The 24,244-nt window shown below is 39.7% G+C and overlaps 5 protein-coding genes across 5 annotated transcripts; 2 read left to right on the top strand and 3 right to left on the bottom strand.

The window, feature by feature from the left end:
- The first annotated feature begins 879 nt into the window (after positions 1 to 879).
- Positions 880 to 4,339, top strand: LOC137946532 (uncharacterized). The gene is made up of 4 exons (XM_068792869.1): positions 880 to 1,366; positions 2,903 to 2,980; positions 3,212 to 3,334; positions 3,792 to 4,339. The coding sequence occupies exons 1-4, from the start codon at positions 1,058 to 1,060 to the stop codon at positions 3,927 to 3,929; spliced, it is 648 nt and encodes a 215-aa protein (XP_068648970.1). The 5' UTR covers positions 880 to 1,057; the 3' UTR covers positions 3,930 to 4,339.
- An 8,804-nt stretch (positions 4,340 to 13,143) lies between these two features.
- On the bottom strand, positions 13,144 to 13,659 carry LOC137946803 (GDSL esterase/lipase At5g03980-like). Its single transcript, XM_068793101.1, has one exon. It carries the CDS (start codon positions 13,657 to 13,659, stop codon positions 13,144 to 13,146), a length of 516 nt encoding a protein of 171 aa, XP_068649202.1.
- An 867-nt stretch (positions 13,660 to 14,526) lies between these two features.
- LOC137946802 (uncharacterized) lies at positions 14,527 to 17,247 on the top strand. Its single transcript, XM_068793100.1, has 3 exons — positions 14,527 to 15,924; positions 16,030 to 16,099; positions 16,832 to 17,247. The coding sequence occupies exons 1-3, from the start codon at positions 14,527 to 14,529 to the stop codon at positions 17,245 to 17,247; spliced, it is 1,884 nt and encodes a 627-aa protein (XP_068649201.1).
- A 1,900-nt stretch (positions 17,248 to 19,147) lies between these two features.
- Positions 19,148 to 19,579, bottom strand: LOC137946801 (acetylajmalan esterase-like). The gene has a single exon (XM_068793099.1). The coding sequence runs from the start codon at positions 19,577 to 19,579 to the stop codon at positions 19,148 to 19,150; it is 432 nt and encodes a 143-aa protein (XP_068649200.1).
- A 4,288-nt stretch (positions 19,580 to 23,867) lies between these two features.
- Positions 23,868 to 24,212, bottom strand: LOC137946800 (FRIGIDA-like protein 3). Its single transcript, XM_068793098.1, has one exon. It carries the CDS (start codon positions 24,210 to 24,212, stop codon positions 23,868 to 23,870), a length of 345 nt encoding a protein of 114 aa, XP_068649199.1.
- Between the last annotated feature and the right edge of the window lie 32 nt (positions 24,213 to 24,244).

The raw sequence follows: 24,244 nt of genomic DNA, 5'->3' as shown, positions 1-24,244 counted from the left end.
TTTACTTTTTTAACCCCAGATCCGATTTCCATGTTGGATTGACACGTTTTTAGTAAAATTAAGGATGTTGACTGCTACCCTTCAAATATGAACTGAAACTTTCCCGACTCTAACTCAGACAACCATGGGTCAATAGCGAAGACGCCTCTTTCCTTTGAATCACCCATCAACTCAAATCCCTATTTCCTTCCTTCTTCATTTTAAGTGGCTCTAATTGAACTTCCTAATTGGTCGAATCGTATTATTAGAGTCTTAATCATAAGCTAAGATAACTAACCATTTTGAATAAAAGATTAGGGGAAAGAGAAAGAAGAGGCTCCAAATGATTATAATCAGATAACTAGTAGGTTATTAGTATTTGCCTTATTAATCTATACAAGGAGTGGGCGGGAGGGCCTTTTTTTCTTGGACCGGACCGGCCCAAGCCGGCTTGCCGAGCGTGATTACTGTGATTATTAATTGAATTAATGAATACAGTTGAAATTAGAAGTCACACACATCAGAGTCCACTTACCAGAAGGAAGTGTACACGCGCCCGGCGCCCACGCAGCTCTCTTTTCCCTCTACGGCTCTGCGTTTAGGAAAGTACGTTTCAGACAGGATTCGCAGTGTCACTAGGACTCCTTGCCCCGAACGACTGCCAAGTCAGCTCGCCTGCTGGTCCGCGCCCTATCTGATAGAAGACCCGGGTGGCTAGACTGGTGGGATCCCCTGATCCGCATCCGGGAGGCGATAGAATTGGTAAGGGTCTGACGGGGTAAAATTGGAAATCTTGTTTTGAGGAAGGACTGAGAAGGCACGCCCTCTGGCTCTTATGAATGGAAGTATCGGTAGTTTACTCCTATTAAATCTTCTTCTAAAGTCTGAGTCTGAGCCCTGAGGTTTTTGTCTTCCACCCTGTTTCTCTTGAGCTTTTGTTCCTCCTCGAGACAAGAGAGGGCGGGATACGCTTCTCTTGTTGTCCACCGGACTCTCTCTCTTTTTGCCTCTTTTCTTGCTTTTGTTCCACTGGTTCTCCGCTCTCTCTCTCTCTCTCTCTCTCGCGTTTGGCTGCGTCATGGTCGAGAACAAAAGCGAAGACGATGAGCTGGCCTCCGCGCTGGGGGCCGCGGAGGTTCTGATACAGATCTCGGCGGGAAGGAGCTACCGGCCGATGCTGCCGCCGCCGCCGCGGAGGTGGGGTCAGCGTCTGCCACGCTCCAGGCAAATTACCGGCGCGGGGATCCTCCAGGCGAAGTTGGAGGAGCCGGAGACCCGAGGTAGCCCCAACTCGACGCTCCTCTGGAACTGCGCCACCTCCCCGAGCGACGACTGCGTAGAAGTTTGTGAAACCGCCAACACTCACCCTGCCAAAACGAAAACCGAGGTAAACTCTCCATTCCTAACCCTAAATGTTCTATTTCTTGGATGCTGAGTTATCCATCCATATCTTCCCTTCCTGTCTTTGTTCTTTGTTTTTTTTTCGGTTTTTTTTCTTTTTTTGGTCGTAAATTTCCGTTAATTTCAAACAAAACTCGCCGATGGATTCTACTGAAGGGCAACTCTTCATTTTTTTCTTCTGATTCACGGGTAGTTTCTTCATCTTTTAATTGTTCTCGATTTTTTTCTTTTTTATATTCTCCTGTCGTCAGTTCTTCTGATTCCAAGTTCCAACTGGTTTCTCCTTCGAGGAACCGCAACTAATTTTTTTCTTAATAGGAACCGGCTTGACGGAGCCGTTTCTGGGTGTTATCCTTTGGTTCTACCTTATGCCTCTCTTTGACGAAACTAACCTTGGCCATTCCCTTTCAACTCTCCCAAAAGTGCCCCACGAGCGAGGGTTTTCTGGTCAACATCCACCTGTCCGGCTTTTCGTCCACTCCGTCCCCTGCTTGCCAGCACTTCCTGGGTCTTTTCATTCATTTAAGAAGAACAATTTAGGGCAACGAATCCGGCAGGTAAAGCCCAGTAGGGTAAGCTTCTTGAAATGACGAAACCACCCCCGAGTCGGTAAGCGAAAGTGGGACAAATCCTGTTGTAACTTACAGGAACTTTCCTTGTTCGCTGATGAAAATGGATTCGGTTGGATCCTCTGAATGCTCTTCGTGTCAGAGTGAAATTCGCATCTCGTTTACCTTTTTTTTCTTTTCTCCAGACTCGGGGGTATTTCCGTCAAACGAGGACATTTAATGCCACTAGGGGTTACTTATCGGCTTTAATATTGCCGCATAAATAATATTTTTTATTACGAATGAAAGACCTTTCTTTTTAGGTGGCGTGGTTCTGGGGTTCTGTTGGGTGCGCTGGGCCCGATTCGTTGAAGGGTACGACTCGTCCTTGGTTAGGTCCGCGTTTGGTATCGGCGCCTTGTTTTTTTGTTTTTTTTGTTCCATCTCCTGTTGGAAAATATTTTTTTGCTGACGTGGAGTCTCGTACGCGGCTGAGACAGAGCTCTCTTCTCGTCGTCGTTGGTCATCACGTGTCAGTGTTGATGGCATTTTTGTAATATAGAGCGGATGTGTTGGGGGTGCTTGTGGGGAAAGCAACGCCAGTGCCACTATTATGGATCCCTTTGGTGGAGGGAACGTGGGGCCCAATTAATGCGTGAGGAGGCGCTTTTTGAGGCCTTATTTAGTGGACAAGTCCGCCGAAAGGTGGGGCCCGGTTACCGGACCGTCAAATGGAAGACGAGTCTCCGATGTCACCTTTCCTGCAGCTTTGATGGGGTGGGTGGGCGACTGGCCTAAAGCCTGTGAAATGAAACCCCATCGTGAAAGAAAAGGAGAAGTAACGCGAATATTGAAATACTGTGGAAGCTGAAATTGATTTACTTCTAATGAATCCTTTCTTTTCGTGACCTTTGAGGAGTTTTTGGAGTTTGACTAGCGCAAGAGATTGATTTGGTTACGTTGTGGGTTTTCAGGATGTTGCTGCGAAGGAGTTGCCCTGTATGTTGCCTTCTACGTCGACGTCGTCCTGCAGAAGAGTGAAGAGGAAAAAGGTGAGGAGTTTGTTTCGTTGTTGAGAAAGCTCCAAGTAGGGGTTCGTGTTGTTAATTAGTATATGATTTGCTCTAGTTATTAGACAATATTCTGGTTACCCTGGAATTTATAACGGCTGCTGTGTCTTTCTCCTTTTTTTCATTTTTTAATGTGGTTAAATTATTACTTGGTTGTTTTGTAAAGAACGATCAGTGAAGTGGTCTAACGCATGATTGCTTAATCCAATGCAGACTGTGGAGGAACTCAGGGAGGAGGAGAGTTCTCTGCGTTCGGAAAATATGAATTTAAAGAAGGAAATTGAAAACATGCAGAGATGTTTAGGGGAGCTTCGAACCGGAAACAATGGCTTGAAGGTGAAACATTTTTCCTGAATTTTGATTTCTGTTGCTTTTCTATTTGAGGTCATCGTATAAAAAACTTTTATGGAATGAGTCAAATGATTTTATCAATGGTGAAAGTTAGTAATCTTTCCAGTGTTGCACATGTCTGTTAGTGTGTGTGTGCTTAGGTGGAGACCATCATTTTATTTGCTATGTCATGGATGAATTTTGAACAATTAAGTAGCCCTGAAGACTGGAGCTTTACTTCATATAGTTTACTCGTACTGGGTGTATCCCTTGGGTAGTTTGATTAAAGTTGTATTGTTTCAGGATTTTTTTATTTTTATTTTTGTAGCTGATATATATATATATATATATATATATATATAGATAACGTTAACCTGATCTGTGCCGGTGCCATGTCGTCGTTTTCTATTTCAAATTTACTGTTGTGTCTGATTAACTGACTTTTCCATGTTCTAATTTGCAGTTGAAGTTGCAGATGGAAGAAAAAAGGACGAAGGTGGAGTATGAATCAGATGTCATGGAACCAAGGTCAAAGGGGTTCTTGTTACCGGATCTAAACGAACCCTTTGAGGTAGAAGTGGTTTGTGTGGCTGAGCAGTAAAGAGTATATCGTTTGGAATGCCACGGATTGTTGCAGAAGAAGGCTGCAGCAGAATTAATTGTGATAGGCTTGGAAATAGAGGGAGATGAAGTGTACATAGGTGGAGCGCTGTAGGTGTATGCTGACTGATTTACAAAAAGGAATAGGCAGTGAGCAAAGCTCAATTGGGAGCAATTTTTTTGTCTTTTTTTAGTCTTTTAACTGATTATTCATACAAATTTTTTTATTTCTTGACATCTACAATTCCACTTCTAATGTTTGAAAGTAGGATTAGTTTTTTGAAAGGGCAGGCAATAATGTTACTGGTATTTAAGTCAAAACGTGTATGAATAGAGTCCTAGTACCCATTACCTTGTTCCTTGGGAAATTGTTTACGAGAAAGGTGAGAAATGCAATGCAATCAGGTTTGTGATACGTTCTTTGGGTTCTTCTTCAAGTGGGTGGCTTTTATCCATCAATGTCTGCTCCATGTTATATATTCTTATCTTCAATCTTCTCGCTTTAGTGATAAGATGATAACAGCGCGATGGTCGTGATAAATCTTCTCAGACTTATCGAGTGAGGCACCCTTTCATCTATTTTATTGTTTCAGCAGATTTCAGGCTCTTAAATAAAGATCAAAAGCCACTCCAGAAACCTATCTAGGTGCTTCAGGATAGAGAATTGAGCTGATCGATGAAGGTAAAGGGAGGTTAAGATTTGTGGACGTAGAGTGAATAATAGGATCAATACCGGCGACGGCGAGATTCTAAATGCGTCGTCGTCTCCTCTTCAAGGTTCCTTAATTAATCTCTAATCACTAAACCCATACTCTAAAACTCCCGAGAGTGGAATTCATGCAAAGATGCGACTACAAAGGATGGTAGCAAGTGAAGGAGTGACTGCACTACCAAAGTCGCCCGTCTACGTCTCCCTTGTCTCTCTCCCACTTCTTCCAAAAACTCTTAAAGCGTGGATCAATAGTTACCTTGTCCTTACGGAAAAGGCCGACCCAATAAGTCTTAACAGATTCGGTTTCTTTTTACAATTTCTAGAGTTTTATGTGTCCACAGGTTCGATAATTTCACGTCAACAAATCCGACGGCAGAAATGTCCTAGGATTGCATCAATTTGAATCCTCCTGGTTCCCGCCGTCCACGATGAAGCGTGAAACAGTACAACTCTTCCCTCCGTTTTACGCACTTTTAAGTGGGTCCATGTTAACTGAGAGAACAATGAGATGGGCCCGTCTCCTAGTTTAAGGGAAGAAAAGGGCCCACTGATGGTTGCGGAGTAATCTACGAGAACCGGCTGGCTCTGGACCTCTGCATTGTCTCTTTTTCCTACTTCATCGCTTGAATAAAAACCGCACGAAGATCGGTTCAAACCTGAAGGAGACCGAGGAGAGAGAGGGAGAGAGAGAGAGAGAGAGAGAGAGGGAAGGGAAGGGAAGGGGTGAAAGAGGAATGGCCAGCGAGGGGTTGCTACGGTGCGTCTTCGAAGGCTGTATAAGCACCTCCGACTCGGAGATCGAGCGGCGACCCTACCATCGGAATTGCGGCTGCGCGCTGCATAAGAAGTCCGGAAGTCGGACCAAGTGCGTCCCATGCAACGATAAGGTCTCGTACAAGGTCCACAAGTCATGGAGCGAGGGGTGTCTGGTCATGGCTGCCGCCCGATCTGTTCACTCGTCGCCGTCGTCTTCCCCCGGGCATGCAGCCACGGGACCGTCTCCCATCACGGAGAGGATCACGCCTCTTGGCGTGTCGAAGAAGGAAAAGGTGTTGTTTGAAAGTTGATCGGAGAATTGTCAAAGGATAGATGGAGCTTTTTTTTTCTTTTTTCTTTTTCCCCACTTTGTTTTCCTTCCATTATTCTTCGTGTTCGAGTTCGTGATTGTTTTTTGGGTCTTTGCCGTCTCATGCATTTGATGTGTCAGTTGCATTGCGGCTTGTGCCTGCTTCTTATCTAATTTTTCAGCCTTGGTTTAGGGGCTTTGTGCTTTTAACTTGTTTACCATTCAGCTTCTGTTTTGGACATATTTTCCTTTTTCTGTGCTGGATAATATGAGATCAATGAAGATTGAAGTTGAACAGAACTCCGATGTTTAAGTCGCCATTCAGAGCTTTCAAAAGAGGTAAACGATAATTGAACAAAAAAAAAAAAAAAACTAAAACAATAAATTACAGATCTTTCTGACATGCAACATTTTCTTTATTTTCTTTTAAGAACTCGGCGAGGCTCAATTAACAAGAAAGTCTACCACCATTCTGCTTGACCTTTTGAGAGCTCCATTATTGGGAGTTTGGCCTTAATCTCTTCAATGATTTTTTGTCCTCTCTTCTGGATCCATGAACTTTGCCATTACCATCCAACCAGTTCACTATTCAATGACTCTTATTTTCTCATTCCTAGATTGTTCATTTTTATTTTTACTTACCCTGCTTTGCTTGGATCCTTTCCAACATTCTCATCTTTGCAACCACATCTACTTTGAATGTTCTTTCATCACTGGCCAATATGCTGATACCACAGCTTGTCTGACAACCAGCTGGAAGAATTTTGACTTCATCCTTATTGACAACCACCAATGGCATCAAACTTCAGACGCAAATCTTCAATCATCCAGCAATTCATCTCTACTCAATTTCCCCTTGTTTTTCAAAGGATTTATATAAATTACCACAGAGCTACAAAATATGTTGATCTCACATAATGGAGATAGAGGTAGACATTTCCACCTAGAGCAAAGAGTGATGTTACAACAACATCTATTTCTTTGTAACAAGCACCATAGACAGCATAAAACAAGTCTTAAATTAGTTTCCAACCAAATTATCAAAAGAAGTTGAATTATTAGTAAACTACTCTATGATAGAAGACTATGCAATGACTATTCCAACCAAATTATCAATAATGAGACTTCTGAGGAAATTTTAATGGCTGGAGTTCTAAAGGGCAAGTGAAGCTCCCATATTCATTCCTGGACTTCAGAAGACCAAACAGCAAAAGACCCAAGAAATTATCTAATAACATTTCTTCCTCAGTTGAATGGCAGAATTAAGCATTTGTAGCTTGAGTTAACAACGGCCTACGCTATGCAACTATAAAACATGAGTTGTATATTTAATTCCAGACCATAATTTTTAAATCACAAAAAAAAAAAACAGCATAAACCAGCAGACACAACATGAAAAAAAGAAAAAAATAACTCCTACCCCTTTAAAGCCTTCCCTGCTAACCATCAAACAATGGCAATGACATATTGCCCCTCCAGAAGATGTATATTTAATTCCAGACCATAATTTTTAAATCACAGCATAAACCAGCATAAACCAGCAGACACAACATGAAAAAAAGAAAAAAAAGAACTCCTACCCCTTTAAAGCCTTCCCTGCTAACCATCAAACAATGGCAATGACATATTGCCCCTCCAGTAGATGATTTCACTTTTCCTGAAGGGAAAACAGAGGCACCTCAGGATGCTCTGTGTTTCCATAAAATTATTTGATTTTTTGACAAAGAAACAGACAGAAAGGAAGCAACATGATGAGCTGAAATAGAGAGAGAGAGAGAGATAAGAGTGCATGGAGGAAAAAGTTACTCAATTCTCTACTATCAAAAACATTTTCACTAGGGCACCATATTATAGAAGCCCAGACTATGTGATTGAATAAATACTCTATGTATGGCAAGTCGAAGCTCCTCCCTCCTTTCGTTCAAACACCAACTTGTACAGTTTCATATACAAATATCTGCTCGATAATGGAACAAGATCCACTGCACATTGTATGAATCAGTACTCAAAATCATTCAATTTGGAAGCCACCCTCCAAAGTCCCACACTTCTAAATTCTCAACAGTCACTCCCACAATGGGAAAGGAAAGAATTCGGATGCAAAAAAGAGAGAATCAGAAGAAGAGGATGAAGAGAGGAAGAGGAAGGAAGATAAAGATTGAACTTCTATTGACCTCTCCGTTAATAAAATTAAGGGTAGGTAAATTTCCATGGGCAGTCCCAAGATTTGAAATAAGTTTTTCTTTTATTTTCTTTTATTTACTATCTTCTTATCATATGTACTGCACAAGACCTTCACCCAAAATTCATATGTACGCAGAAAGGAATTCTGCGTCCAAGAAGTCACAAATACTCAAGGGGCAGAGAAAACACAAAGGACCGTACCTGAATGATCTCTAAAGAGATGTCCTCCTCCTGCAGGGCCCGGATTACCTTTAGAATTCTATGAAAATTCAGTTTGATCCGTTCATCCTAAGGAGGGGACCTTTCTACAACTAAAGCATGCCTTGAGGAGGACAAAACAACCACATCCTTCTTGTGCTCCCGCAGGATAGAGCTACGAAGATTACTGAAAACGGTAAATTTTCTTATCCAAAACTGAGTATAGTGAAGTGCCCTCTCAATAACACCTTCAACAGACTGGGAAGTGCCATCAAATATCAAAATATCTAAAATATCTATGTAAAGGCAATCCTCTTAATGTCGCTCGTCTTCATCGAGGGAGAAGCACCGGATTAAGACGAACGGGATCGTGCACGAGTACGTCTATGATGGGTTCGTCAAAGATAATCAAAAGATGTTTCATTCTTGGGTTTGTTGCAGAATTTACAACAATGAAAAACAACAGTCTTCGACCAGTGAGCCAAGTAACTCATACTACACGCCAGGATGGCAGGCTAAATAGGCACCTTCAAATAGCAGGAGGGAGTTTAGCCTGTTATTGATAAGGAGATTACTTACTGAAAGTTTAATTGCTTCAACTCTTTCTATACAGAATGATGAAGCTGCTCTATTGCAAGGGGAAAGGGAGGCTGAAAAGATGATTATTGAGGTTTATGCTGCCCTGCTTCTTGCATTCCTATCAACAGAGAGGTATCTTTGAGTGCCTTCAGATTTCTGCTGATATGGTTCTCTTTTCTAATTCTACTGTAATTATGTTGGCTTTGTTTTGTTTCAACAGCACAAAAGTCAGGGATGCCATTGCCAACTATCTCCCTGATCACAATTTGGAAGTTCTTGTACCTGTATTGGAGAGATTTGTGGTAAGCTTTGTTAACCTTTTTGTATCATACTACTGTTCCTTGTTACGTTTCCCTAAATGGTATTTGTTTTGCTTCTATACACTCTTGTTCATGCCAGCGAAGGAAAAAAACATTTGTTGAGGTGATTCCAGCATCCTCATGATAAACCTATTAGGACCCATTTTAAGAAAAAAGAAGCTATTATAACTGATGATCATGTTCATGCCTTGCTAACATGAGGACTCTAAACACTCCGAACATATTCTGTACATTCTTCCTCGTCTCTTGTGCCCTTGCTCTCTACCTTCTATCTTATGGTATAATTTATTGTCATAACCGGAGAATGACCAGACCAGTGGGCTGCAGTGACTCCTGACTGCCATTTATTTTTTGTTAATTCTTCAATTTTTTCACTGTATGTTGTTGAGTATCTCCCATTTCAGTTTTGCAATGTACTCTGTTGTATCTCACAGCAGATGGGTTCATGTTTGTATATTAGTGTATGGTTATAAAGAATCGTGATTGTTTTTCTGCTCTCTTGTCCCTGTGACGTAACAGCTAAGATTCTGTTTAAGCCTCATTTGATTCTTAACTGCAAGGTGGGAAGGATGGTTTACATTGGCTGTTTTTGCAAATCCAGAAATTCTTCCTAATTCTAATTAAAATTTGATGAAATAAAAAATTATCAAACTTTTAAGACTGAAATTAATAAATTATAATTATTTTCAAGTCTCTGTGTGTTTATGGCTTTGCGCCGATTTGATATTGTAGAAAAATTATCTAATTAATTATTTTTAGTTTGATCAAAACTGTTTCATGTTTGTATCGTTTTTGGGTTGGATAATTTTTATTTAATTTATTTAGATTCTTTTCATCTTTAAAACTATTTAAAACAATAAAAGTCTTAATTACTCACTTTTTTGAAAGTTTATTTATTTATTTTAATAATTTTATAATTAATTTTCTGTTATTTTAATATCACACAAATATTAGAAAATCATACATATTTTATGCTGCAAACTCTTGGAATTCAATAGTATTAAGTTCATTATAATATTTTTTATTTATTTTTATAATTTTAAATATATATTGAGCTCCAACCCGACTCAAACTTGAACTCATTTATAATTTTTGGACTTTTTTCAGTTCAATTTAAGGTTTGAAACTAAGCTGAAGTTCGAAGTTTTAAGGTCAAGCAAATGTCACACCAAGACGTTCAAGCTTGGTTGGACTTGATGCCACCCCAAACCGTCTCTAGGTGTCACTATGGTGATTAGGGAATTGTTACGATGCCACCACCACCAAAAGCTAAAGCACTTTCTTGTAGGCTGTAGCCAGAGAGATTTCTCTCGTTCACTTTCATCTTCAGTTGGTCTTCGCTTCCATAGTAGAGACAAATAGCGGAGAATAGGTACTTTCAGAACGACATGCCAGAGTTCGTTGCCAAAACTGAGGAAGTCGTGATAGAGACAAAGATAAAAATAACGATAGAGATAAAGATAATGATAGAGATCAAGATACCTAGTGATTGAATTAGAATCATACTCAAATTGTAGAATTGTAATCACTTACTATCTCTATTGTTATTCTATAAAGGTCTCAAATACTTCAAACTCGTAGGTTTGTGTATAGCCTTTAGCTACCAACTGATCCTTTTATCTTTCAATAGATTAATCAACCTTATTCTTCATAGAATAAACCCATCTACATCCAACCATTGTAGCATCGAGGGGCAAGTCACAAATCCAAGAGCCTCAAGTCACCTGCAATAGATACGCTTATATATAAAACATCATCTGCCTAGGTTCTTCACTCTAGGCCTACCACTCATATGTCCAATATGTTACTCTGTTTTTTTTATCTAAAAGAGTCTTTGAATGTTAAACATGTTAATCTAGTTGATGGGTCTATCTTTTCAGTTCAACGATTTGGTACTATCACTCATGCGTCTTTCGTACCTCCTTAGTCTACATATTTCTTCGGTTCAAGCATTGCTTGTCCCTAGATTTCCTTTGAATCTATTTTCTGTTTGTCAACTAGCCAAGGCAATGAATTATTTTTTACCTTTTATCTTACTCATTATGAGTTTAGGATTTGACAATGAAGAAGAGGACTGGTTAAAATCATGAGAGAAGCGAATTGTATTATTTGGAGAGCCACTTGCTAGATAATACTCTACATGAATTATACTCCACAGTGGCATTTGAGATTAGGTAATCCGTTGTTTGTAAATCTGATTTAACTCTTTCATGAATTTCTTTCTAGTGTTCTTTTCAATGCGAATTGTGTCAACTAAGCAAACATCACCAAAGTTCGTTTCCAGTCTCGCATCACAAGACCAGTTAGTTGTTTGAGATTGTTCACAGTTTGGGGTCCTTGTCTTATGACTAGTTTGTTTTGGTTAAAGGTATTTCATTTCTTTCATTGATGATTTTAGTAGATGTACTTGGATTTTTCTCCTTCGAGAGAAGCTGAAGTATTTGATGTATTTCAACTTTTTTATAATGAAATAAAGAATCAGTTTGTTACTTCAATTCATATTTTGCATAATGATAATGGTCTTGAGTTTATGAATCGAAAGTTTGACCTTTTTTTTTTTGTCAAAGTCAAGGATTACTCATCATACATCTTGTGTTCAGTCTTCAACAAAATGGAATAGTTGAATGAAAAAATCATCATTTGTTAGAAGTGTCACATACATTGATGTTTCATAAAAATGTACTTATGTTATATCAGGGTAATACTATTTTTATTACATGTTTTCTTATAAATAGGATGTCGTCTTCTGTTCTTGAGGCAAAATTTCTATCCACTATTGCTTCTTTTTGCTCTATTGTTTACTGTGTCACATCGTGTGTTTGATTGTGCATGCTCTACTCATATATTTGGTCAATCCAAAGATAAGTTCGCTCTTTGTGTCGTCAAGTGTGTCTTCTTAGGGTATTCTTAAACACAAAAATAATACAAATATTATTCGTCCCTATATTCTCCATGAAACCCTCTAGAGGATGAAGTGTTGTTTAGTTACAAATCATCTACTAAATTTATTTATAATTATATAAGGCATATTATTAAATATAAATGATTAAAAAGCTTTTAAACATATTATTTATTTACTCAATGATCTTAATCATTGACGAGATGGCAGGGCAGAGGATGCATTCTCCTGTGTTAATGGCAGGGAGTACCCTCATAAGATTGTCCTGAGTGTTGGCCGATCTTTAGAAATTAAGCAGACTCTTGCTGTTTGCATTGCTCAATCTTTACCAGACCTTACTACAGTTTTAAGGATTTCAACACTGATTTCGACTTTAGAAAAAGCTATGGTAATTACTTTTTTATATTATGGTTTTAGGTATACACGTATAGTACAATGACATGACTACAGTAATTCAATTTTGTGAAGGAGCTTATGATGAATCCACATCTCATTAGTACCAATATAGAACAAAATTTCATTTTGGCCAGTACATTAATGCATTTGCATTAGTCATTTGTTGTTACATGATCATCATTGAGATTTTTCTTTTTCTTTTTCTCAGGTAGCTTTGCTGGACACAATGTCCTTTCTTGATGCCCTCCCACCTTTCAAACGGAAGCAGTGGCATGTAAACTGTAGATCTGCATCTGAGTCCTACTCCGGGAAATGTTTTATTGTCCAAACGAGCTTTACTACTCCAGGGAAATCCTCTGTGTACAAAAAACAGGCAGCTTGGAGCTGCTTTGCAAATTTTGTAGTTAGACACTACTAAATTGGTTGTTTTTGAGAGTAATTTACGGAAGCAGTCTGTGTTAGCGCTATTGACCGCCGGCGTACGAGTCGCACCAAATCTGGTAACAAGAGGAAAGATTAGACTATGATCGCACACTGAATTCATATAATATAACAAGGGATTGGTGTCCTCTGATCACAAGAAAAAGATTAATAGACTTCAATTAAATGGAGAAATGGTCCCTTCATCCTCTCCGCTTCATAATTATATGTTTTTTTATTTTTAAGATATGATTTACTTTCAATATTTTAATTCTAAAATTTCTGCTGAGAATGAGAAAATTTTGACGACAAGATCATGAAGATCAAAGCTTTAAAAAATTTATTAAAAAATACTCCATGTTACAATTGAGATAACTGGTGGTGTCTGTATAGATACAAATTGATGAATTGAAGATAAAATCACTGGAAAAATCCTACTGTCTATCCTTTCAAATTTCCCGTGAAGAGGAAGGCAACCATGTCTCTGTAAGCATTCTTGGTCATGTGGATTCTGTCCCAAGAGAGGCGCTTAGAAGGATCAGAGCAAGCCAAGGTTCCAGTTTCTCCACACATTCTACTGGGGTCAAAATTGTAATCGCCTCCCGCTCCACAACAAGCTTGGAATCGAGACTGCTCATCGAAACCCATATCCTGCGCATTATTGAGAATCTGCAGTGCTGCATTGAAGTAATCCACGTACTGTATGTTGACTGAAGGGAATTGTTTCCTCACGCTCTGAAGCATCTGTTGCAGCTGGTTGTTGTGGAGCTCTGCGAAGTCGTTGTAGTTTTTTAGGCACCTTCTACCATCGTAATCGGAGGGGTTGGCGTTGCGGAAAGCTGTGAGATAACTGGGAACGCATCCGATGGGGAAGTTGTCGGGCACAATCAGGTGACGAGCCCCATGCTGGATCACCTTTGTAGCCGCATCTTTTATGGTTTGGACGATAAGTGGCATGAGGGAGGTAGCTTCTGCAATTGTTTTGCCTTGGAAGAAGGCGTAATTGTAATAGTTTCCTCCGATCTCTCCCACGAAGAAGAGGGCCGTACCGAGCTTTATTAGAATGTAATTAATTTATTTATTATTTAATTTTTGTATTTTACTATTTTACCCTTTTTCTCTTTTCTTAATGTATAAAGCTTCATGTATTTCGGAACAGAGTAACAAAAATAAAATATTTACAATTCAACCCATCTTCGTCGTCTCGATTGCGCCAGCCCGACGAGCAGAGCAACGACTCTTTCCGTTCCTAAATTCTAATATGGTATCAGAGCGGATGATCCTCATCCTCTGAATATTTTCGGCCGGCGGGCCTTCTCTCATCCATTTCGGCGACATATTTTTTGGCAACGGTCATCGGCGACCTATTCCCGGCGACTGGCTTCGGCTATTGTCTATTTCGACCTTTCCGGCGGAACCCTTTTGGCAGTGGCTGATTTCAGCTCTCTATTTCGGCGGATCTTCTGACAAAGAGGTTAGATTTCGTCTCCTCCCAAATATTTTTTTTTCGACAGACTTCAGCTTCTGTTTTCTCGGCGAGATAGCGCCATTGCCGTGAAGGTTGGTTTTTGGTAGTAGTGCTCTGGCGCCGTTGCCGTGAGGGGTGATTTGCCTCTGGATTTGGCCGAGAGCTGGTGCTCTCTCTGGATTTCTTTGCCTCTGGATTGGCCGAGAGGTGTGGTGATTTTTTTTCTGGACCTTTGTGGTTGGGCGAGAGGTGTGCTATGGTATCTTTGTTGATCAGATTTTTTTTCTGTTGAATTCTAAAAGACCTTCATTTCTTTGGAGATTTTTCTTGGGGGCTTCATGGAGACTTATTCATCGATGGGCGTTTTCGGTTCTGGTCTTCGTACCAGTTTGACTCGTTCCACTTTTGACGAGTCATCGAACCCCTACTATCTTCACCATTCGGACAGCCCCGAGCAAGTTCTTGTCTCGCAGTTACTTACCGGTGAAAATTACACCAGTTGGAGCCGTGCAATGACCCTCGCCTTATCCGTGAAAAACAAAGTGGGATTTATTGATGGTTCCATACCTGAACCTCAGAGTGCAGATCCCCCTTTGCTCAACTCCTGGACTCGGAATAACCATATTGTCATATCTTGGATTTTAAATTCGGTTTCCAAGGAAATCTCTGCGAGTGTTATGTTTGCTGCTTCTGCCCGCGAAATTTGGCTCGCTCTTCGGGATCGTTATCAACAACGCAACGGTCCGCGTATTTTTCAACTTAAACGAGAATTGATGAACTTGCGCCAAGACAAGGATTCCGTTAGCACTTATTTCACGAAGCTGACGACCCTTTGGGAAGAACTGAACAATTACCGCCCTCATTGCTCTTGTGGAAAATGTTGTGGTGGCATTAAGGACCTTATTGATTACCACAACATGGAGTATGTCATGTCATTCTTGATGGGCCTTGATGACTCTTTCTCCCATGTTCGTGGTCAGCTGCTCCTCATGGATCTGATGCCTCCTCTTAATCGTGTTTTTTCTCTAGTTGTCCAAGAGGAACAACAACGGAGGACCCCTTATGCCTCGAGTTCACATACCCCCACCGACACAATGGCATTCGCGTTTAAATTTGGGCAGATAGACGTTCTTAAACCTGGCCCACAAACCTCTCAGAAATCTCACTCAACTTACAGTGCTCCCCGGAATCCGAACCCCAATACTTCCCGAAATCAGAATTACCATGCTCCCCGAAATCCGAACATAGATAAGTATTATTGTACTCATTGCAAGACTGTTGGCCATACTATTGCTCGGTGCTTCAAGATCCATGGCTATCCAACTGGACCCGCCTCCAAACCAACGCAACATTCTCATGCTGTTGCTCATCAGGTTTCCATTGTTGCTGATAGCCCCGGTTCTCCTTCTATTGGAAGTCTTATGCAGAATCTTAACTCCGCCCAGTTCCAACAGCTTGTGTCAATGCTTTCTACACACCTGAGTAGCTTCGCACAAGTCACCACTGCTCCAGAATCTTCTACATCCAACTGCGTGGCGGGTATTTGTTTTTCTGTATCCTTAAATCCTTTAATTTCTTCACCTCAATCATGGATTACTGACTCAGGAGCTACTCGACATATTTGCTCTCACGCTCCTGTTTTTGTTTCCTTGTATGTTATCCCTCACACTACAGTTACTTTGCCCAATAATACTCAACTCTTAGTCCATCTTGCTGGTAATATTAAATTGCATCATCACCTTGTGCTTAAAAACGTACTATTTGTTCCTCAATTAAAATTCAACTTGATCTCTGTTAGTACTTTAGTTACTGACTCTGGCCTTACTGTAAGTTTCCTTCCTGATTGTTTTGTTATCCAGGATCTATCCACCCAGAGGACGATTGGCAAGGGTGACAAAGTCCAAGATCTCTATGTCCTCAGTGTTCAAAGTTTGAATGCTGTTTCTCATGTTTTTGTTAACAATGTTTCAACCCATGTTTGGCATAATAGGCTAGGACACATCTCTTTCCAGCGACTTGACTTTTTGAAGGATCAGTTGAACTGCGATGTAACTAAATTACATAAATCAAATCCTTGTTATATTTGTCCTCTTGCTAAACAACGTAGACTATCTTTTGAATCTCACAATAACTTATCAAAATTTCCTTTTGATCTTGTGCACTGTGATATATGGGGACCCTATCAGACTGTTTCTCACAGTGGCCATCGTTTCTTCTTAACGTTTGTTGATGATTGCACTCGATTTCCTTGGATCTATCTATTAAAGACTAAATCTAATGCTATCTCTTTGATACCGTGTTTTTTTCAAATGGTTTTTACTCAGTTTAATGCTAAAATCAAAGTTTTCCGATCTAATAATGCCCCTGAGTTATCTTTTGTTGAGTTTTTTCAAGATCAAGGAGTCTTGCACCAGTTTTCCTGTGTTGAAAGACCTCAGCAAAAATCAGTTTTTGAAAGAAAACATCAACACCTCTTGAATGTGGCTCGATCACTGTTCTTCCAATCCCGAATTCCAGTCTCTTTTTGGACAGAATGTATTCTTACCGCGGTTTTCTTGATTAATCGAACTCCTTCTCCTCTCTTGCGACACAACACGCCTTTTCATTTGCTATACAACACCGCTCCTGATTATCCCTCTTTTTGAGTCTTTGGTTGTTTAGCTTTTGTTTCCACCTTAGCTGCTCATCGAACTAAGTTCCACCCTCATGCTCGAGTTTGTGTGTTTCTTGGTTATCCAGCTGGTGTGAAAAGATATAAATTCTACGATGTGGAGACCAAACATGTTTTTATCTCTAGAGATGCAACGTTCTATGAGGAAGTTTTCCCTTTTCATACCATCACCAATTCAAATACAGTTCTTGATCCCTTTCCTGATTTGGTTCTGCCCCACTCCTTCATACAACCTCATTCTCTCCCAGAACTTGATTCTTCCCCTATTTATGATTCACCAGCTAGCTATGATGCTCCTGTTGATGATATTCCAACTCATAATCTTCCATTGCTTGTTCCTTCCACATCTACAGGTACTTCTCTTCGCAAATCTACTCGGACGATCCATCCACCTCATTACCTGTAGGATTATCACTGCAATTTACTTGTTGGTTCCTCTCCATCTATTTTACCCTATACGTCTTATACGATCTCTAACTACCTCTCTTATCATTCACTTTCTGATTTGCACAGATAGTTTGCACTCCATGTCTCTATTAAAATTGAACCTCAATACTATCACCAAGCCGTGAAGTGCCCTGAATGGAGGTTAGCTATGAGGGACAAATTGAATGCTCCGGAAACCAACAAACCTGGACCGTCACTTCTCTACCTCCTGATAAACATACCATTGGTTGCAAATGGATATATAAAATCAAGCTTAAATCTAATGGTTCTCTTGAGCGATATAAGGCTCGTTTGGTAGCCAAATGTTACACACAACAAGAAGGTTTAGATTTTGTTGACACTTTTTCTCCTGTGGCCAAATTGGTCACTGTGAAGGTTCTTCTTGCCCTTGCCGCCTCTCATAATTGGCATCTAGCTCAACTTGATGTCAACAATGCTTTCTTAAACGGTGATCTTTTTGAAGAGATCTATATGGATCTCCCTCTTGGCTACCTTCGACAGGGGGAGTCCTCTTCATCTCACCGCCGACTCGTTTGCAAGCTTCACAAGTCCCTTTATGGTCTCAAACAAGTTTTGCGGCAATGGTATTCCAAATTTTCTCATGTTTTAATCAATTTTGGCTTTCTCCAATTGAAATCCGACTATTCTCTCTTCACCAAAGGTCATGGTTCCTCCTTTGTTGCACTATTGGTTTATGTGGATGATATCATCCTTACTGGCCCTTCCTCTAGTGTTATTGCTGAGCTCAAACAATTTCTGCATACTCAGTTCAAGCTCAAGGATCTTGGTTGTCTTAAGCACTTCCTTGGTCTTGAAATTGCTCAGTCCACGGCCGGTATTGTGCTTTCTCAACGCCATTACACCTTACAATTACTTGAAGACTCGGGTTACCTAGCTTGTAAACCCATTAGTGTTCCCATGGATCCCAAGCTTCATTTAACTACCACTGACGGTGACCTGCTTCCTGATATAACCCACTATTGACGACTTGTTGGGAAACTTCTCTATCTCACTTTATCTCGCCCCGACATTACTTTTGCCGTTCACAAGCTCACTCAATTTGTGGCCCAACCCCGCCTTCCTCATCTCCAGGCAGTACATCACCTGCTTCGTTATCTCAAGAACAACCCTGGTCAAGGTTTGTTGTTTTCTTCTACTTCTTCCTTGCAGGTACACGCTTACTCTGATGCTGATTGGGGATCATGCCTTGATTCTCGCCGATCTACTACAGGCTTTTGCATCTTTATTGGTGATTCTTTGGTCTCTTGGAAGGCCAAAAAGCAGACCACCATCTCTCGCTCCTCCGTCGAGGCTGAATATCGAGCTCTTTCTTCTACTGCCAGTGAAATTATTTGGTTGCAGCAACTTCTTCAAGATTTTCAAGTCAAGGTTGCATCCCCTGCATTGCTCTATTGCGATAATGAAGCTGCGATTCATATTACTTCAAACCCCACATTCCATGAGCGTACAAAACATATTGAGATTGATTATCATTTTGTTCGTGAACGGGTTACTTCGGGCGTCCTCAAGTTACTTCCCATTCGTTCTCAGTACCAGTTACCCGACATGTTCACTAAACCTCTTCCTTCTATCCACCTTTTTTCGTTGTTGTCCAAGATGGCTATCAAGGATATTTACAAGCCACCTTGAGGGGGAGTATTAGAATGTAATTAATTAATTTATTATTTAATTTTTATATTTTACTATTTTACCCCTTTTCTCTTTTCTTAATGTATAAAGCTTCATGTATTTCGGAACAGAGTAACAAAAATAAAATATTTACGATTCAACCCATCTTCGTCGGTGCATTGTTCGAGCGTAGAACAGAGAGACACGAGGTGGGTTTCGAACCAGTCAAGCTACACGTTGAGGGAACTCCTGGTGTATGGCATGATGATGCCGGCGCTCTCTAGGTAGGAAGCATCGAGGACAGTCGCTCCGGCGACGGCGAAGTTCACCCCGTTAGCGAAAGAGGCGTTACGATCAAGGTAGGCGTTGAGAAAGGGGAGATGAAAGCGCTGGGCGATGAAATTGATCATGAGCCGGTCGTCCAAGCATCGGCCCGTCGGCCTCCGGAAGTATGTTTCTCCGTATGGCAGGCGATTAATTGCTTCGAAAGGTCCCAGACCTTCGCGAATCAGATTACCGGTGTCTGCAATGGAGTTGCCCAAGCTATAGATTGCATCAAAACCTCCAGAACGAGGTGAGGTAGCAGAAGCAGCAGAATCGGGGAACCAAAGGATTGCAATGGCGAGGACGATGATGGCAATAGCTGATTTAGAGGAAGCCATTGAAAGGAGGTAGGATGAGTAGTGATACAATGAAGAGGGTGCTAAGGCCTGGATTTTGTAGAGCTTGTTCCAGTATTTTAGCTTAATTAGGATTTGAAAATCAGAATTTGAATAGGACTGCGTGTTTCCAAATTTAACTATGCGCAGTCTTCCTGTTCTAATCTGATGTGACAGTTATTTCGGCATCCAAACCGATTTGGAAACAGAATAGAGGCGTTAACAGATTTTTAATCTTTCCTATTTCATCCTTTTTCCCAATTTAAACGCGGTAAAAATACTTATAAATTATGACGGGCTAATTGACTTCACACGATAATGATAATGGTTTTGAGTTTATGAATCCAAAGTTTGACCTTTTTGTCAGAGTCAAGGATTATTCTTCATACATCTTGTGTTCAGTCCTCATCATTTGTTAGAAGTGTCACATACATTGATGTTTCATAAAAATGTACCTAAGTTATATCAGGGTGATACTATTTTTTTTACTTGTTTTCTTATAAATAGGATATCGTCTTCTGTTCTTGAGGCAAAATTCCTATCCACTATTGCTTCCTTTTGCTCTATTGTTTCCTATGTCACATCATGTGTTTGATTGTGCATGCTCTACTCATATATTTGGTCAATCCAAAGATAAGTGATCTCTTTATGTCGTCAAGTGTGTTTTCTTAGGATATTCTTGAACACAAAAATGATACAAATATTTTGCGTCCTTATATTCTCCATGAAAACCTCTAGAGGATAGAGTGTTGTTTTGTTACAAATCATCTACTAGATTTCTTTATAATTATATAAGGCATATTATTAAATATAAATTATTAAAAAACTTTTAAACATATTATTTATTTACTCAATGATATTAATCATGAGTCTTACTTGGAATTTGCATAAAGTTAGATGGTCTTGAATAATAATCATTCTCTTCTGCATGAATTTTTCACTTTTTCTGTATTTTTCTAAGTCTTACAAGGTAACTTAAAACTCTTTTTCTTTCTAAGGTGTTATAGACTAATAAGGTCCATAAAAGTACGACTATTTAAACTACATAAAATTACAATTTATTATATTTTATAATTTTTAAAGACCATTTTAATATGAAAAATATGTATTTCTTAAAATTTATAAAAAAATTTAAGACCCTTAAATGAAAATAATATTTCAAAAAATTATTAAAATTAATTTTATCCTTAAAAATTTAAACCTTATTGATTCTACTCCTTAGGTATAAATCATAAAAAGAATTTTATCTATATTAATTTTAGAAGTTTTAAATATAAAAATAAAAAAATACAAAAAATTAGAAATAAGAATAATTAAGTAATTTTAATATTTTTGTTAAGATCCCGTTATGATGCTACCTTAATTGTCCATTAGATTTGAATAGTATTTAGAAATTACCCAAAAATCAGTCCGCATAGAATACAAAAATGAAAAGTAAATAAAAACTTGAAAAAGGAAACATATCCAATAAAAGGCAAAATGGAGAAAATAATTTCTTATACAAAATAAAGTACATATTATAAGGATAAATATGTCTAATAAAAGGCAAAATAGAGAACTCCCTATACTTGTTGTACATAGGAGGAACTACAAAGGAAGAAATCCTTTTAATGCGAGGTGGGCCCCGTCTTCATCTTCGTTTTCTCCATAGCCGGCGCTCCTAATGCGAACATGTCGGACGTCAGTCCCCTCGTCGGACTAGACTGTCAAGTACGTAGCAGTTAAACGCCATTAAAAACTAAATAACAACGTTATCAAATAACAGATTTATCAAATTTGGAAACATTAAATAAGCGGTTAACAAGCAGATAACAGACTTTCGAATTTCGAATTATCTAATCTGATGTAGCAGTTATTCAGGCATCCCAACCGATTCAGAGACGCGTTAACAAATTTTTTATTTTTCCTATTTCATCATTTTCCCACGTTTAAAATACTTATAAATTGTGACTGGTTCAGACAGAAGAGATGATTTCACGCTTAAGAGAGAAATATGACTTCACACTTCAGTCCAACGACAGTTGCAGTGTCACTTCCAGCAGTCCTGTCGCCGCCACCATCACTCCATTGCCATCACCAGCAGCCCCGTCGCCACCACGTTAGCCGCCAGTGCAAGTTTATGTGCCGATTGGGTTCCAATTCAACCCAACCAATGTTGAATTGGTTTGTTATTATCCTCGAAAAAAATTGATGAACGGAGATTTTCCGTTGTGTAAGGTCCTCATCCATGAGGTTAACCTCTACCACTTTCATCCCAGCACCTTGGCACAAAACTATCAACCAGCCAACCGCAACCAATGGTACTTTTTCACACCTAGGGAGAGTATGTCAATGGAAACTGCCCCAATCGAAAGGCTGCCAACAGCTTCTGGAAAGCCACTGACTCCTTCGACAAGATTAAGCACCAGGGTCAAGTTGTCGATCGTAAGAGGTCGTTCGTCTTCAATAAGGGAGACTCTAAGCACGGAATTAAAACAAACTAGATCATGCATGAGTACGTCTACGATGGGTTCACCAAAGATAATCAAAAGATGTTCCATTCTTGGATTTGTTGTAGAATTCACTACAACGGAAAACAGAAGTCTTCGTCCACTGAGCCAAATAATTCATACTACGCGCCAGGACCATTCGCTCTTGTACAGATTGGCTCCTCACACTTGCCCTTGCCAGCTCTTGTAGGCACCTTGCCACCTCCAACCTCAGACTCCTTGGTCACCCAAATTCCACAAGTTGTTGCAGATTATTCTAGTTGCTGCCTTGTTACGAGTACCACACTGATGAAGGAAGTCTACCCATCTGATACACATACTGGCATGACGACAATAGATGGCTTGTCAGACTTCTCACAGGTCACTGGCCTCTCCTAGACAGACTCTGGTTTCTTTGACGAGAATTCCGATGATTTCCTACGCGACCTCGACTATCTCTTACAATAGAATGTTTTTAGATGGAAGTCGATCATTATTTCATTAATTTTGTACTATTAATATCTTCTTCATGTATAGAATAAAAAATGGTTTATGTGTAAGCACAAGAAATTTCTTAATATCAATGAGATAATCTGTTGCTTTTGAACAACTTAATATGTTCTACTTGCTCTTGTGAGTTGTTTACTTTAAAGTTACTGCTATTTCTTTATGACTTACTAAAGAAAATAGATTATATTTTTAAGAAATGCACGTATATGTGTGATTCTAACTACGATACATCTAAAATATCTTAGAACATTAGTTCTATGGTTTGTTTTGTTTTTGCCTTTCACAGTGCTCTGTGGTTGACTTTGCAGGTTTAAATTTTATTTGCAACAAACACTTGATTATGTTGAGTTCAGTGATAAAAAACATATTTATGCTTTTCAACATTTTCCCAGTCATTTCACTCTTATTACCTCAATCAGTAATCACTTGTTTAATCTCTTAAGTAGGTTAAAGGAGCCTCAACTTGTGAATAGAAACATTGACTACCTTGCTTGTCTCATTTTCAAACACTGACCAAGAAAAGGACCCTTGTCACCCTTGAGATTTTCTGAGTCATATCTCAGCATAAGACTGTGTTATGGTCATAGATCAACACGAAGATTCACCGGGGAGGATGAGGGTGATAATGAAGAAGAAGGGAACGAAAGGGGGAGAAAATCATAGAGAAAAACGGAGAGGGATAACTTGGCTCTAAGGGAGTCTGTAACCTACGGCTCTGAGGGAGACAATCCTGTTTTAGATTAACTTTTGACTTCCCCATTCATTACCATACGATGCATACAAATAGTTCACGCCAACAAGGGTTTAGGCAAAATTACAAAAATGCCCTTGAGGCATATTTAAACCCAAATAGCATAAAATAGAAAATAAACTAAATAACTACTTAACTGACTCAACCATGGTGTCTCAACCTGACTTGGCTCACTATTTGGTCCATAAAATCTCAACCCTCCTAAGGAACGAGCTTGTCCTTGAGCTCGAAGGTAGAGTATGCCTGCCAAAACGGATCCTCCGCTGGTTCTCACCATGAGTTGTAGGTTCCACTTGAAAAAATCAGAACAATTTTTTTTTTTTGTTGACCATATAAGTACATGCATATCACATCATCGTCACCCAGCTGGGAGGTTTGGTAGTTGAGATGTCATTGCCCTGTAAAAGCTCTTGTCAGCGATGTTAGTAGGACGAGGACTGTAGTTAACACCATTGGCACGAGGGCTCTTTGGTTGAGGCTTGGCAGCCTCTACTGCTCTGTTCTTGTCAGCTTTAGCCTGCTCTAGCTAGAGAACCCTTTTCGGCAAGGTATCCACAGGGTACTACTCCTCAGCCTTATGCTCTTCAATGCATTTGATGACAGCCTTAAACGCAGCTAACTCTTGCTTGTTTGCTTCATTTTGGGCAGCTGATGGGGACGTGCTACCAGCTTTGATCTGTGAATTTTTTCTTGCATCATTCAAGTAATTTTTGAGTAATGGCACAGGTGCAAATTGCTCTGTGAGCTCAAAAGCATATGCCATGTTAACTGTTTCAATTTTTCGTCCACTATTAACCAAAATATCAATCACGTCTAGCATTTTATCCTGTAGATCAAGTGTCTTAAAAAGATCAGTTGTCTGCCGACGACGAGCAACAAATGGGATGAGTATGCAAATGTTATCCATATCAAATTCGGACACAATACCAAATGTCACTA

The sequence above is a fragment of the Aristolochia californica genome, unplaced genomic scaffold (genome assembly GCF_029961685.1).
Source record: "Aristolochia californica isolate CCGP_79_NKW_82.1479 unplaced genomic scaffold, dmAriCali1.0.hap1 SCAF_12, whole genome shotgun sequence".
In the NCBI taxonomy this organism is placed as follows: domain Eukaryota; kingdom Viridiplantae; phylum Streptophyta; class Magnoliopsida; order Piperales; family Aristolochiaceae; genus Aristolochia; species Aristolochia californica.
This window is presented reverse-complemented; position numbering and strand designations above follow the sequence as displayed.